Source organism: Desarmillaria tabescens (assembly GCF_030435595.1).
Source record: "Desarmillaria tabescens strain CCBAS 213 chromosome Unknown EV420scaffold_5, whole genome shotgun sequence".
NCBI classification, from domain to species: domain Eukaryota; kingdom Fungi; phylum Basidiomycota; class Agaricomycetes; order Agaricales; family Physalacriaceae; genus Desarmillaria; species Desarmillaria tabescens.
The window spans coordinates 800672-813065 of record NW_026848304.1 but is presented as its reverse complement, the minus strand read 5'-3'; the positions used below and the strand labels follow the sequence as shown (position 1 = coordinate 813065).

The window sequence follows — 12394 nt, the reverse complement described above, 5'->3', positions numbered from 1 at the left end:
GACCCCCGCAAATCCTTGCGATGTGCGACATCCCCAATGCCTTTTTTCTATGACTGGAAGGCAGAGCTGCAGCGACGCATGATATCTGCGTTCATTGTATTAAATGCGCGTGGTATCTCTGACGAACAGCTGAGACTTGCCCTGGAAACGTTCATATCTGTCATAGATGACGTTTCTCCCATACCACAAATCCCGCATATACAGGCAGCTCCTTCAAACGGTCTGCGTTGGCTTACTTGTCTCCTTCACCAATCCCAGATTCTCTTCCGGCGGCCTCCGCAGGAGCTGCAACAGCTAGTCGCTCGGCTATCTGTCTATTTCCTCTTCTCAGATGTGGACGAAGATGAAGAGTACGCGCTCATCACTTTGGGACAACGTACCGAAAGTAGATGTTTTGCGTATGATCTCCGAAATTATAAGATGGCCAACAATTGGGGGCCGTATTTCGAGGACGGAAGCGTGAACTGGCTTCATGTCCAGCACCTCATGACCATCATATGGGCTAATCTTGCCGATCTTCCAGAACGATGGAAGAACGTGAGGCCTCCTGTCGGATTGGAGGCTACTCGGGCATTCTCCGCCCCGGCAATAGCTAGTCAGCAGGACTGGGCCGGAGTTGAGGGTATGTGCTTTCTATGACCCCTCATCATCGACGACAGCTATTTTCAGGTACTTGGAGACGTTACGTCTGTTTCATGGACTATCGGTATGTCATTATTATAACTACGTATCGGGGTCTTACGAAATACTGCCAGCGATCTATTTTGTATGTAGCCTCCATTTCCTGGTTGCAGACCATCTCATATGTCATCTTACCCCATAGCTTTCAATGTATGTATACAAAGCACTGTTGGTATCTTTGGTGCTCAATCTCTCCTAGTTCTCCAATGTGTTCCGTGGACCTAGAAATAAAGCATACTTCACTGAAAACCTTCGCTTTCGAGAAGCAACTCGACTCTTAGAAGTGAAGCTGAAGGTCGTTGCCCGTGATAAGCTGAAATTTAGCAACATGGATAACGGCCCTACAGTTCACAACCCACTGTATCCCCCGCTGTACTTTCACGGAGTGTCGCGCGGAGTGGACGGAAACAAATCCGATATCGAGGGTATGGTTGAAATGGGTGATGACGGCGTCGTCCGTTATAAATATGTGAGCCCATTTCATTGGTTTCTTATACCCGGTTCTTATTTATAGTGTGAAAAGGTTTCCATCTATGACGGTACAACACAATGGAGGTTGATATGTCTGTTATCATTCTATCATCTCTTATCACTCATGCCCAGCGTAGCTCGGAAGGTGTTCAGATTGGTAGTGTTGCAAGTGCTGTGGGTGTTATCGGTGCATGGACAACGACTATTCATGACCAAGGTGCGTCCTGTTACACGTGGCTAGGTTGTCATGAATGACGTTCTCTCAGGCGATCCCGTTGGTAAGACGAGTAGTCGTAATATTTTCCCACTGCCACTTATGCCACCGGCCCTTAGGTCCATTTTGGTTGTGGAAGGTCAGTGACGACTTTCCTACCGATGCTGTAGGTGATTACATTTGAGCCCGGATGTTACTCATGGTCGCCGCAACGATCGTGTGTGATATTGATACTACTACTACATACATTTACACTGCTTAACTTTAGTTTCCTGCTTCAAACCAGAGTACGTCGGAAGAAAGTAGCAAGTCTTCCGTACACATCCTCAAATCTGGACAGCATCTATGAGTACAGCTAATTTCAGTAATCATTGAGGAAATTCGCTTACTCCTTCCTGTTTTCCTCGTTTTTGAGATTGCTGCGAGCTGCGGCCCAACCGTGGAACCTGGGAAAGACATCAACCGAGTTCCCTGATGGAGAAGCAGAACACGAACATATTATCGTAATTCTTGGCGTCATTTTTGTCAGCGAATGACTTCTTGGAGATGATATCGACAATTTTCTGGTACTAATGGGAAATAAGACACCAGTGAAACTTCAGTGAGACCAGCATACCTCGACAACCGGTTCGTCGTGAGATACATAAATCGCAAGAGGTACAGTCAACTTCTCAGCATCTTCGGCAGAGAGCATCCTGTGGAAGAGAGTCAGATAAGACCTTGGGAATTTGTCAGGAAATTTGATTACGCGGGATGGAGGAGAGATACTGCATGGAAGGGAGTACCTTCTCCACCGGAGGCTATAGCTACCTTGCCGCCTAATGCAAATGTGAACGCTAGAGATGGAGCCACCTGAGGAATACACACCCCAGCACATCCCATAAACACCAACCCGTTTAACACCATTGCTCTTGAGCGCCTCACCAAAAGCCTTGAGTTTGGTTATGGCAGCAGAAGGGCTGGCGGTGCTCCCGAAGAACGCCTGAATTTCCGCCTTGTCCTCGGCAGTCTTTGGGGGAAATCTGGCGAGGTCGAAAGCGGAATCAGGCTCAAAGAAGTCAGGCATATAGACTGTAGTGTTCAGAGTGGAAGCCAGGATGTCAGCACCCTGCTGGGTCTGAGGAAAGAATCTAAACAGACATTAAGCCAGATTATTTGGATAATAGCAGAAAATTCACCCAAAGATATCAAAGATAGCTACGATAGCGTTCTCGCTGGTCGACGGGCCAGTGATATAGACTTTCTGGAAGCCAGCATAGGGCTTGATAGCACCCTTGGGCGCATATTCAGAGAGAACGGGAGGGATTGTGCAGCATGCCTCGTTCGTGTTGTGGACCGTGGTAGACATTTTTACTCGACTGGCGTGATTGAGGTGGGCAAGGATAGATCGGAGACGAGACAACATAGCGGAACACTGGCGGAGCCGGCCCGGTACCTGCCTACTTAATTCGTAATTGAAATTTCCCACGGCGCAAACATTTTTCACCCAACCATCGCTCTGCAGCACTGCAGAGTAACTCTCCTTTCGCCACTTGGAACCAGGGTATGGCTATGGTATATGGGAAGAAGGAACTACTGGGCACAATTAAGCCGGAGCGCATTCTATCCCGCCTTCCATCGGGAATGGGATGTGCTTGACTATGCGGCCCAAACAATTTTGTATCCCTTTATATGTGTGTATGGTGACCGTAATATATCTCAGCTGTCATCCTCTTTGGCTTCTTGTGTTTGTGACACGCGCACGGAGCCTTCTGTCTTATGTGTACTTGATGCTGACCCTCTAGGCAAGTCTGAATCAATACTTTTACTATACTTGTTTGATTGACCACTCGCGACCACTGGGCTATTTCAATTGTCCACCAACTTGGAGATCCTGCTATCCAATACAAGACTGGTATAACGAGATGCTGAGAAGTAGAAGTCAAGTTCGTTTCGTTTCATCGTCTCTTTCAACTCGTTTCAAGGATGCACAGTCGGGTGTCTGGTATTCGCGAGGTGGGCCTGTGACTGTTGGCCTTGAACAAATCAGTGGCGCGGAATATCAGGGACAGTGTTGATTGAGACGATGCAGTCTGTGGAGCTGCCATACACTCCATCCGGCCTTGTCCAATGGTCTGTGAGGGTCCATTGTTAGTCAGTAGACGTTATCATATATTCAATATAAGTAACTACATGTATATATCATCCTCGCAGTACAATAGCCCGCTGTCAGATCGTAGCAATAATCGTAAAATGTGAAATACAGATGGGTACGTTTCAGTGACGTGTTCTTCGGTGCAGCATGACAGCGGGTATGATGAAAAAAGCAGCCGCTACATATTCCACAATGAGGCCCATTACCAGATACGGCACCCAATCTCCCGTAATAGGATTGAATTTGGCCAAGGTAGGATTTGAAGATAGCCGGTCACCGAAAACATCAGAAGCGGACCAAGCCGCCAAAATCTCGTAGGCGACTCGAATACCGATGAACAAAAGTGCGAAAGTGACCCCAGCAAGGAGCTGAATGGAAGGTATGGATTAGCGTGAGTGATATTCGAACATAAGATGCAATACTTGCCCGTCTACGGTAACTCCTCATAAAGTGGCGATGTGACCAGGAAACCATCGTAGTGAAGACAAGGAAGAGGTATAGCGCCCCATAAACGCCGGCCTCGACGCGTCTGACATTCATCCCGGCATTCGTGTCTGGATTGACATGTGTACCCAAAAGTCCACCAGCAATGGATAGTGCTAAAGCCATCACCGCGACCACTCCAGCGAATCTGAGGAGGCGGGTCACTCGATGTTCTTCACTGTACGTATGTTGCCCTCTGATTATACAGGGTCTTATCAGTACGCATGCAAAGGTGTAGAATAATGACTACGCACGCGAGGCCCAGAAAACCGATTGCAGCGAGCATGAGGATGGCAAGGCCAGCATGGAACAGGAGATAAGCAGCAATGAACAAGTCGACGTTGAAATTGGAGTCTTCTGTGGCCTCTCCGGCAACAATTAAGGCCCCTCCCACAATACGTGCTAAAGAAAATGCTAAATCAGAGTGTTGAATGTCTCTTAAAGGCGAAATACTGACTGAGGGCAAATGTTAGCAGAAAAAGCCAACCGGCATCGCGTCGAAAGAGATATCGAATGAAATAAAAGAAGGATATGGCAGCAAGGGGGACATAAAATGCAAGCTGGGCTGCACCAATCTGGCCTCGGACGTCGAGTGGAGCCATTGTTACTGGTTCAAAGGAAGGATCCCTTCCCCAAGTGTGCCGACTGATTGCCTCAGCGAAGACGCGCCAAGTTCAACATTTGATGATCAGATCGTGATCTAGACCACGTGTTCGGTTGCCCTCAGATAAGATTATGATAAGATCTTTTTTTTTTTCCCTTTATATTACCAACATGCAACTACCCCGTCGCGTCCCTTGGACTTCGATCGCAGAACTGGATCAAGTTTGCGCTTGGATATATGAAGATGAAAACGATTTGGACTCAAAAATCCTCGCTCTCAACAAGGTACCTCTCCTAGCCTGCGAAGATTTATCTTGTTTGAAATCTTGACTTCAGCTGACGGCGTGGAAAGTGATCACTGCTTTGCCTCATGCGATAGAATCCACCCTTGCATTCTTAGTCGTCTTTTTGGATGACTCTGGCCCAAAGAAAGCGACTTTTTCCTTGTCTCTGCGACAAAACTATGCGGCAGCTGTCATCCGCCTCGTCAATGGTTTGGTGGATCCCTTACAACTCGGAGCCTACGCGAGATCTATAGCATCAATATCCCACCAACTAGGTCTACCATTGTGGCTTGTCGAACTTCGGCACGCTTCTACACATGAAGATCTACCGTCACTTGAATTGTTAAGAGAAGGCGCTCGACAGGTACGCACAACGTGTCCTTCTCTTATCTCACTCATTAAGCATGTCTAACTAGTCCATGACGTGGCTCTTGCATAACTATTGGCTACCCACAGTAAATCCTTATACTGCACCCATACCACAAACCACCTTGCGTTCTATAGTCCTGGTCTTGAAGGAGTATAAAATGTTACTCAAAGAGACGATACGCGACGAATCGTTGAAGAATCGGAACAAACTTGCCATCTCAAATGTCCTCAAAGATGTTGAGAGGTGGATTGCTGAAGCCAAGGTAGCAGCGAATGTTTCCATTGGTGACTTAGGATGGGAGAATGTATCCGCTAATAATCAAGACACCAAGGAGCGATTCGCGCTGGAGAAGTTATCTGATGAAATGTTGGCAAGAGGTATCCTGGTTCCTCTATCAAAAAAGTCGGTCTTTCTTAGTACAAATTACACTCAAACTGAGATATTAAGCAGGAAACGCACATTTCCTCCGGATTTGTTTCATCCACCTGGTTTTTCTGTTCAGCTATGGACTCCCCTTCTAGTCCATCTACAAACGGCGCACCCCGATTTTCCCAGTGTCCTTGTCAATCGAATTCTGTCCTGTCTTTTATCTGAACAAGAAGGCACTTCCACTGACTCGAAAAACTCTTCATATCATGCGTGCCTCGCTCGTTGGGTGAAGTGGATAATTGATAACTGGGATCGCGATGATCCTGATATGGAAGTCAGTATGAGGAGAGAAGTAGTTGTCTCATTAATCACAGCGCTTGGTCCCGGGACATCTCTCGCCAGAAAGAATGCGTAAAGGTTTTTCAGTATCTCAGCGTGATCACGTACTGATGAAAACCAAGACCTTCTGAACTTCTGCAGGTTCTTTGTGACGGCAACGAGGATTTAGAGACTGCAATCAAATGGCTCCACTCCGGTGACGCTCCACCTTCATCAGTAAGTCCCTAATTAACTTGAAGTATCAATGTATTTTATGAAAATGCAGCTTTGGAAGAACGAAGACATGCTGATTATGAACCACCGACTAGAGACCCTCCTTAGCGTCACTCACGAAGATGCGCAAAGACCTGCGCTGATGCCTGGTTCAGGTGTAGTTGTTGATCTTGACTTCTCCGCACCAGGATGGCGATCATTGGATGAACACTCCGGTTGGAAACCGTGCCCGATCGGAGTGCACCGAGAAGCTTTGCTTTGACCTTTCGCATTTGATATATAAGGGTATCATTATCGTCAGGGTGTAGAACTACATTGTTCATATCGTAATACTTCAAACCAGAGAATCTACTCGTTAAATCGGCACTACATTAGAGAAGAATAGACAACAAATGTCTGCACCGCAATTTACACGGTATTGAAACGAACGATTAAGATAAGTCAGTGATACCCAGGCCTTTATGAGCCCGTAAAGAACCAAAAGAAGGAGGGAAACTACGGTGGGGCCTTCGAGGAGAAGGACGTCTGTGGCTTCTTCGGTGCGCCTCCAGGTCGTCTAGGCTGGTTAAAGTAGTCTCGGGACGCTGTGCTCGGGGTAACTTCGCTACCGCCACTGCTGCTTGGCCCTTCGCTTTGTACATCGTATGATGTTCTTAGACCATCCTCGGCATACCGGGGTGGCAGTTCCACGACCTCTGTCCCGTTTTCGTGATATACGGTGACAGGTGCTCTTCCGCCGTCGTGATGCACCACGTACACCTGACCAGACTGAATGCGGGAGCCTCCGCTTCCGGCCTGTGATGGCGCTATGGATTCATGAGCAACAGAGGATGCGTGGTTGTTTACATATTCGTTCATAGAAGTCGGCGATGTAGCCCCACGATGTGAGTGCATGCCTTCGCCAGGCATAGAGAACGGCTCCACTTGATAGCTGCTTCCACTTTGGCCTATTGGAGGGTGCTGAGTATAGGCAGTGTCTGGCTGTAAAGAAAGCGGTGTAGACGGAACTGGTCGGTATTGTGCGTTGTGGGACAAGGACGGCGAGACTCCGAGGGGCATAAACTGCTCATCTGCTTTTTTGCGCTGTCTCCGTTTGATGAAGCAGAGGGTAGTCACCAACCCTGCAAGCAATCCAACCACGAGACCACCCACCCCAGCACCAATCGTTGCTGCAATAGGTACACAGTCGTTTCCCGCTGGACATAGGACATATCGTTGTTGAGAGAAGAGAGAAAGAAGTAGAAGAATACAATGAACTTACCTAGTCGTTGCAGATAGACAGGCAGTCGTACCTCCACCTCCACTATGAAGAGGTCCATAAGACCAGAAATTGAAGTCGGCGTCGACGACACTGATAAAAAATGGAGAAGCCCATGACAGGTCTACCGTCCAATTGACTGTCTGTATGTCATTAAAAGTGAGGTTGTATGGCGGGTGCAATGCCGGCGCAACCTAGGAACGATTGATAACAATTAAAGACGTGGCTGTTAGCTATATTGAGGACTCACTGTCAAAGTATATGGTGGAGTCCCATTTTTGGGTGTAACGGAGATATCTGTACACTGATAATCTTTGTGAATTAAAGTTTCATCAAATACCGAGCATTACTGACCTGATCGATCCAACCGTACTGAGATAATGGACCGTTTGCTACTTCCGCATCGATATTCAGCGGTCCAAGGGGGAAAGTAACGTTCGAACAGGAAGGTGTATCGGTCGTATTGGCTATCATCGAGTACGTGGCTTGGCACCCACCCGTGTACCCATTCTTGTCAAACTGAAAAAGGTTTTGAATGATAAAGTCGATCTCCTAATCAACGACATACATACCATGCATATCTGATACTAAATGAAATGATGAGTGCTCGAGTATTCGTGTGAGGGTAGCTGTGAACTTACCAAGGTCCCTGGAGCAAATGGAACTTGCCAATCCTATGATGCATTCAGCATGAGACAGATACAAGAAAGTTCAAACTTAGACTCACAAACGATAGGCCATCACCCGCTGCTACGACAAATGGGAATACAAATGCACTAGCAACTAGGTGAGGAGGGATACTCTACAGAAGATGGATGCTCACGAAGTATATATTTGAAGGTAATACGGAGCTGTTGGACTGGGTCTAAATGAAATGGGAGTAAGTGGCCCGAAGTCGGGCGGTGCATGGCCACAAACCCAGTTGCAGCCGAGGTCCGATCCCAGGATATATGGATCGTTTCGCACTGAGCTGTTCATGAATAAGTGCACGTCCGAATGTTGATACAGCAAACTCACTTGTCACAGGGACAGTAATTGGCTCAGATGATGGAGTATAGTCAAAGAAAAATGACTGGCAACCGTCGGACAGGAAGGCGGACGACGAAAAAACAGGAGATACGAACCTGGTCCATGTATTTAGCCGAGGCTTGTGCCCAGAGGGAGACAAATGACCAGAAACTTGTCTTCCAGAGGCAGTCTCGTGCGAGCAACCATGCTTTTGAGTGGAGGATGGAGGCTGCAGAAGCCACCAGCGCCCCTGCCGCCCTCATCCCACACGTGCTGGGGGCGATGCCGAAAATCAAAATGTCCCCTGAGGCCTCCTGAATGCCAGGCGCTAGAGCTTGAGGTGGGGGAGGTGAGACCATCTCCGACACAGTACGTGATGCGCCATTGATGCGCCCAACCAGATACCGTGTGAGAAACGCAGCGCCATCCTAAGCAGCATACAACTTGAGAATAATCGAGAAACAGGTACGCTACCACGAACCAATGTATATATCTAGATCTTGATACAAAAATACAAATACAGACATAGGCAACTACATTTATGCAAATATCGACATAAGTAGGAGGCGGAGATGGTACATAGCTGAGATGCGTTATAGATAATACATGGTGTCCTTCATGACCTGTCCCGAAACGCCATTATTCCACAACTTCTGAGCTTCATCTATAACAAGGCTGTCCGCATTGACATGATTTAAATTGACGTTGGTGATGCCCTGAAGTAATTTGTGAATGTAGCATCTCCCACGTTCACAAGCCATGTCTGCATAGTAGGCAGGAGACGCTAGACTGACAGCCTTCGTAGCACGGGAATACAGATAGCTGATGTGGTTCGTTAGCGTCTGAAGCTCGTCCGCTTTGAATCCAATATCATCGTGAACAACGTAATAGTGCGTTGGTCTCGTCGTCCCGTGGAGGCCGGCATGGGCTATGACGAAACAAGTCAGCCAGCACTCCTTGAAATCGAATTAACCACTGACCTTGCAAGAAAAAGTCAAAGTGGTACACGGCAGTCACGCCACGATCCACGACAGTTCCGGGCTTTGGATTACCGTTGCTGTCGGCGCCAGCCGCATCTGTAGGATAGAAGCGCGTGTGATGCCGCTTCCCACAAACAACGATGGATAGCTTAGGAGTGTATTTCTGTTGGGGCGTGTCGAACTTTCGAAAAGCTGCTCGAATCGCAGGCATCTCCTCTTCAACGACGGTCATGAGTTGACCCTGACAAAAAGGTCAACCATGCGATAAAGGATAAGAGTGAGTGACATGCCTCGGATACCCCGTCACGATACACCAATACACGTTCAGGGAGTCTCCTGTTCCTAGAGCGAAAAAGACTTAAACGTTCGAACATCATCACCGCAAGATTCGTGACCATCTTAGAATCAAGGATGAGCCCAAGGTACTGATCAGGTCGTATGAAAAGCTACCTCTTTCTTGGACTCCTGCAACTGCATGCTAGCGGGAAACTGCGCAAAGAAGGGATCGACGCTGGCCACAACTGCTGCAATTGAAGGTGTTCCTTTAACGCTGCCGGGTCCAGGGTGGGTCACATCGATACCAACCAGCATTGTCGGTGCCGCATGGAGCCACTTCATACCTTCCTTGTCCAAGGTGTGACTAGAGGGGATCGTTAGTTAATCAATGTTAGTTGCTGATTGTATCACTTTACTTGGCGCCACCAGTTTTGATGTTGACCTTCAAAGCGACATTTGCAAAATATTGCATTTGACCTATCAGGATCTTTAATTACCGCCTTGGGGAACTAAAAAAACCATGCGTACCTCTATCCTTCCGTATCTTCCCAGCGTGCACACACACTGTAGGAACATCCAAGTAAGAGTCGCAAAGATGCTTCAGTCCAGCATAAACATGCTTGTCGCTGTTTGAGAGAATCACCAAAACGAAACTGGGTTTCTGCTGATAAGAGCGCAAGGTGGTTCTTATCTTGTCTATCGCTGAAGCTCTGATGGGATCCTTGCGATCCTTGGGAGGGAGAGCGGCGGATAAACATGCCATTGGAGGCTCAACGGTCATACCGCTGTTCTTGCACATATTTGTGAACCCATTGACTGTCTGTTTAAGTTCTGAGTCGTTCGGGCCGGAGAACTCTTCCCGGTTCCCATCAGCAATGAGGAGAACGAGCCAATGGGCAAGCTTTCCGCCTTTCACGAACTTGACGTTCCTCAAGTTCCAGCTGGCTCTATTGGCGTCGACGTCGGGCCGTCCGAAGCCGTAAGTGATACTTGGGGTCGGGAGAATTCTCCCTGGAACAACGGTCATTTCTGACCCGATGCTGATACCAAAAGCACCCAAAGGTGCTGCACCCTGACGGAATCCAAGTTCATTGAGCCCTGCGTTCATGATCACCGTTGCATTGATATTTGGTGGTTTAGCAGCAGCCTTGATCATCGCCGCCGTATTTTCATCGCTGAGCTTGCCTTTGAAAGGCTGATTAGGCAAAATTTCACAAACTTCGGGTGGAAGAAGGTTTGCCTTCTGGCCGCCGACATCGACGAGTGGAAGCTGGGGATATCGAATTTTGTAACGATACTCTACAAAACAAGGTAATGAACCCTTAGCAAAAAGATAAGCGGTTGAACTGATGGTTACGCACTCTTTGAAAAGTATTGTTCGACGTTGACCTTTCCACCCAATTCTTCGCAGTCAAAAGTATGCTGCCTGGGTAACAGATTTGAAACGCTCTTGACCGTCTTCTTGTAACCAAGATGAGTTGTCTTCACTCGGACGCCTTTGACAAACGCAGTGTATCTAGCGCCGAAGCTAGCATTGCTGAATTCCACCATGGCTTCCGCAAGGTTTCCAGGCACTTACAACTCGTTAAATTGATGGCACCAATACAACGTGGAACAACAGCTTACCGTAGAATGCAGTTGTACAGACTGAGAGTAACTGTAAGTTATAATAACAATTTCTTGGGCCAGATGCTTACCATTGACATTGACCATCAATTGATTATGGCTAGGACGAACGGAGGAATAGAATCCCCTCCAAGCTTGAAGACCTCCGCCAAGAGGCACTGGGGGCGCAGCTGCTGCAAAGAAAAACCTATTTCTACCAACGAGGACACCGCCACCTTGCGAGGCCCGGTTGGGGTGTGCAGCTAAGACTATATTAAGGGCAGATATGATAGGAAGTATGTCGTAGCCGCGATATTGTGGCTGTCCAGCCAAATAGCTTTGACATGAACCCATCAGCCAGATAATGGCATTTTTGTTAATGGACTCACTTCAGCAAATGGGATGTATCAATATTCTGTATGAATGTTATTGTTAAAGTGTATTCTTTGCCATTAGGGCCAGGGCGGGTCTCGTCCTCGTCATAATAGGGAACTCGAATCCCTATCGGCTGGGGGAGCATCTTCGAGGCAATAAGTTTGGACGCATGATCATGAGCAACAGTTCCTTGTAGTCCATATCTAGACCAGTCTGAGGTTTGCTCCGCGAGTTGGAAAATGCGTCGTTTGACCCGGCGGTTCGCAGATCCAGCAGCCGGTGAGATCGAGACGTCGTACTCGTACAAAAGGGACTTTGGAACTTTGACAGGAAAGAAGTTGGCGCGTAACTTGACTTGCTTTCCTTCTTTTCCAAAGCCAGGTCGAAGTGGCAAGTCATTTGAGTTTATTCTGAGAGAACGGAATGAATCGACGAGAGTCTGCTCGGAACCGTCCGTCAAACGACGGTCAATATTGGCCGGAGTGCCAGGAGAAAATACACTATAAGCTAATGAGATGGAAAAAAGACTGAATATTAGCGCCGTGACTCACCCTCCCTGGTCCCGTTGACCAGCCCCAGTATAGCCACCGCGGCCCCGGTCGAACGAGCCCCCGCGTCCTCCAGAAGGTGCCCCGCGACCACGACCCCGATCTCCACCTCTATAGCTCATCGTTTACCCGAAGAAATAGAAATGCCCCAGAAAGCACTGAAGATGATGGTAGCAGTGAAGT

The 12394-nt window shown here is 47.9% G+C and overlaps 6 protein-coding genes across 6 annotated transcripts; 2 read left to right on the top strand and 4 right to left on the bottom strand.

Moving 5' to 3' along the window:
- Nucleotides 1-36: 36 nt before the first annotated feature.
- EV420DRAFT_1637389 (uncharacterized protein) lies at nt 37-1550 on the top strand (the record flags this gene model as incomplete). The annotated part of the gene is made up of 9 exons (XM_060476700.1): nt 37-622; nt 670-706; nt 756-766; nt 824-831; nt 881-1135; nt 1196-1236; nt 1290-1369; nt 1419-1430; nt 1486-1550. The coding sequence occupies 9 exons, from the start codon at nt 37-39 to the stop codon at nt 1548-1550; spliced, it is 1095 nt and encodes a 364-aa protein (XP_060336287.1).
- A 93-nt stretch (nt 1551-1643) lies between these two features.
- Nucleotides 1644-2714, bottom strand: EV420DRAFT_1617933 (Alpha/Beta hydrolase protein; the record flags this gene model as incomplete). Its single annotated transcript, XM_060475298.1, has 7 exons — nt 1644-1698; nt 1756-1812; nt 1862-1935; nt 1983-2061; nt 2115-2184; nt 2234-2496; nt 2545-2714. 7 exons carry the CDS (start codon nt 2712-2714, stop codon nt 1644-1646), a joined length of 768 nt encoding a protein of 255 aa, XP_060336286.1.
- An 821-nt stretch (nt 2715-3535) lies between these two features.
- Nucleotides 3536-4643, bottom strand: EV420DRAFT_1744397 (uncharacterized protein). Its single transcript, XM_060480101.1, has 4 exons — nt 4441-4643; nt 4238-4385; nt 3927-4179; nt 3536-3868 (listed from the first exon to the last, which is right to left on the bottom strand). Exons 1-4 carry the CDS (start codon nt 4583-4585, stop codon nt 3623-3625), a joined length of 792 nt encoding a protein of 263 aa, XP_060336285.1. The 5' UTR covers nt 4586-4643; the 3' UTR covers nt 3536-3622.
- Nucleotides 4644-4752: 109 nt separating this feature from the next.
- On the top strand, nt 4753-6507 carry EV420DRAFT_1513496 (Las1-like-domain-containing protein). Its single transcript, XM_060471736.1, has 6 exons — nt 4753-4871; nt 4923-5234; nt 5287-5642; nt 5691-6020; nt 6071-6164; nt 6214-6507. Exons 1-6 carry the CDS (start codon nt 4758-4760, stop codon nt 6421-6423), a joined length of 1416 nt encoding a protein of 471 aa, XP_060336284.1. The 5' UTR covers nt 4753-4757; the 3' UTR covers nt 6424-6507.
- Nucleotides 6508-8893, bottom strand: EV420DRAFT_1513490 (uncharacterized protein). Its single transcript, XM_060471735.1, has 7 exons — nt 8829-8893; nt 8243-8776; nt 8147-8195; nt 8061-8093; nt 7774-7938; nt 7442-7613; nt 6508-7357 (listed from the first exon to the last, which is right to left on the bottom strand). Exons 2-7 carry the CDS (start codon nt 8395-8397, stop codon nt 6657-6659), a joined length of 1275 nt encoding a protein of 424 aa, XP_060336283.1. The 5' UTR covers nt 8398-8776; nt 8829-8893; the 3' UTR covers nt 6508-6656.
- On the bottom strand, nt 8894-12388 carry EV420DRAFT_1513485 (argonaute-like protein). The gene is made up of 11 exons (XM_060471734.1): nt 12215-12388; nt 11678-12163; nt 11381-11625; nt 11310-11330; nt 11045-11257; nt 10212-10982; nt 10100-10160; nt 9858-10047; nt 9698-9805; nt 9408-9648; nt 8894-9355 (listed from the first exon to the last, which is right to left on the bottom strand). The coding sequence occupies exons 1-11, from the start codon at nt 12331-12333 to the stop codon at nt 9021-9023; spliced, it is 2790 nt and encodes a 929-aa protein (XP_060336282.1). The 5' UTR covers nt 12334-12388; the 3' UTR covers nt 8894-9020.
- Nucleotides 12389-12394: the final 6 nt, after the last annotated feature.

Bases quoted from the DNA above. Each gene is read 5' to 3' on its own strand.
- EV420DRAFT_1744397 (XM_060480101.1), bottom strand. From the start codon at position 4,585: ATGGCTCCACTCGACGTCCGAGGCCAGATTGGTGCAGCCCAGCTTGCA. The intron at 4,386-4,440 runs GTCAGTATTTCG...CATTTTCTTTAG, and splicing joins TCTGCTAACATTTGCCCTCA to CACGTATTGTGGGAGGGGCC. The intron at 4,180-4,237 runs GTGCGTAGTCAT...CTGTATAATCAG, and splicing joins ATCGGTTTTCTGGGCCTCGC to AGGGCAACATACGTACAGTG.
- EV420DRAFT_1513496 (XM_060471736.1), top strand. From the start codon at position 4,758: ATGCAACTACCCCGTCGCGTCCCTTGGACTTCGATCGCAGAACTGGAT. The intron at 4,872-4,922 runs GTACCTCTCCTA...TCTTGACTTCAG, and splicing joins AAATCCTCGCTCTCAACAAG to CTGACGGCGTGGAAAGTGAT. The intron at 5,235-5,286 runs GTACGCACAACG...ATGTCTAACTAG, and splicing joins TAAGAGAAGGCGCTCGACAG to TCCATGACGTGGCTCTTGCA.
- EV420DRAFT_1513490 (XM_060471735.1), bottom strand. From the start codon at position 8,397: ATGAACAGCTCAGTGCGAAACGATCCATATATCCTGGGATCGGACCTC. The intron at 8,196-8,242 runs GTGAGCATCCAT...CCTAGTTGCTAG, and splicing joins TACCTTCAAATATATACTTC to TGCATTTGTATTCCCATTTG. The intron at 7,614-7,773 runs GTCAGTAATGCT...AATCGTTCCTAG, and splicing joins AGTACGGTTGGATCGATCAG to GTTGCGCCGGCATTGCACCC.
- EV420DRAFT_1513485 (XM_060471734.1), bottom strand. From the start codon at position 12,333: ATGAGCTATAGAGGTGGAGATCGGGGTCGTGGTCGCGGGGCACCTTCT. The intron at 11,331-11,380 runs GTAAGCATCTGG...AGTTACTCTCAG, and splicing joins ATTGATGGTCAATGTCAATG to TCTGTACAACTGCATTCTAC. The intron at 10,983-11,044 runs GTGCGTAACCAT...CTTGTTTTGTAG, and splicing joins CGAACAATACTTTTCAAAGA to AGTATCGTTACAAAATTCGA.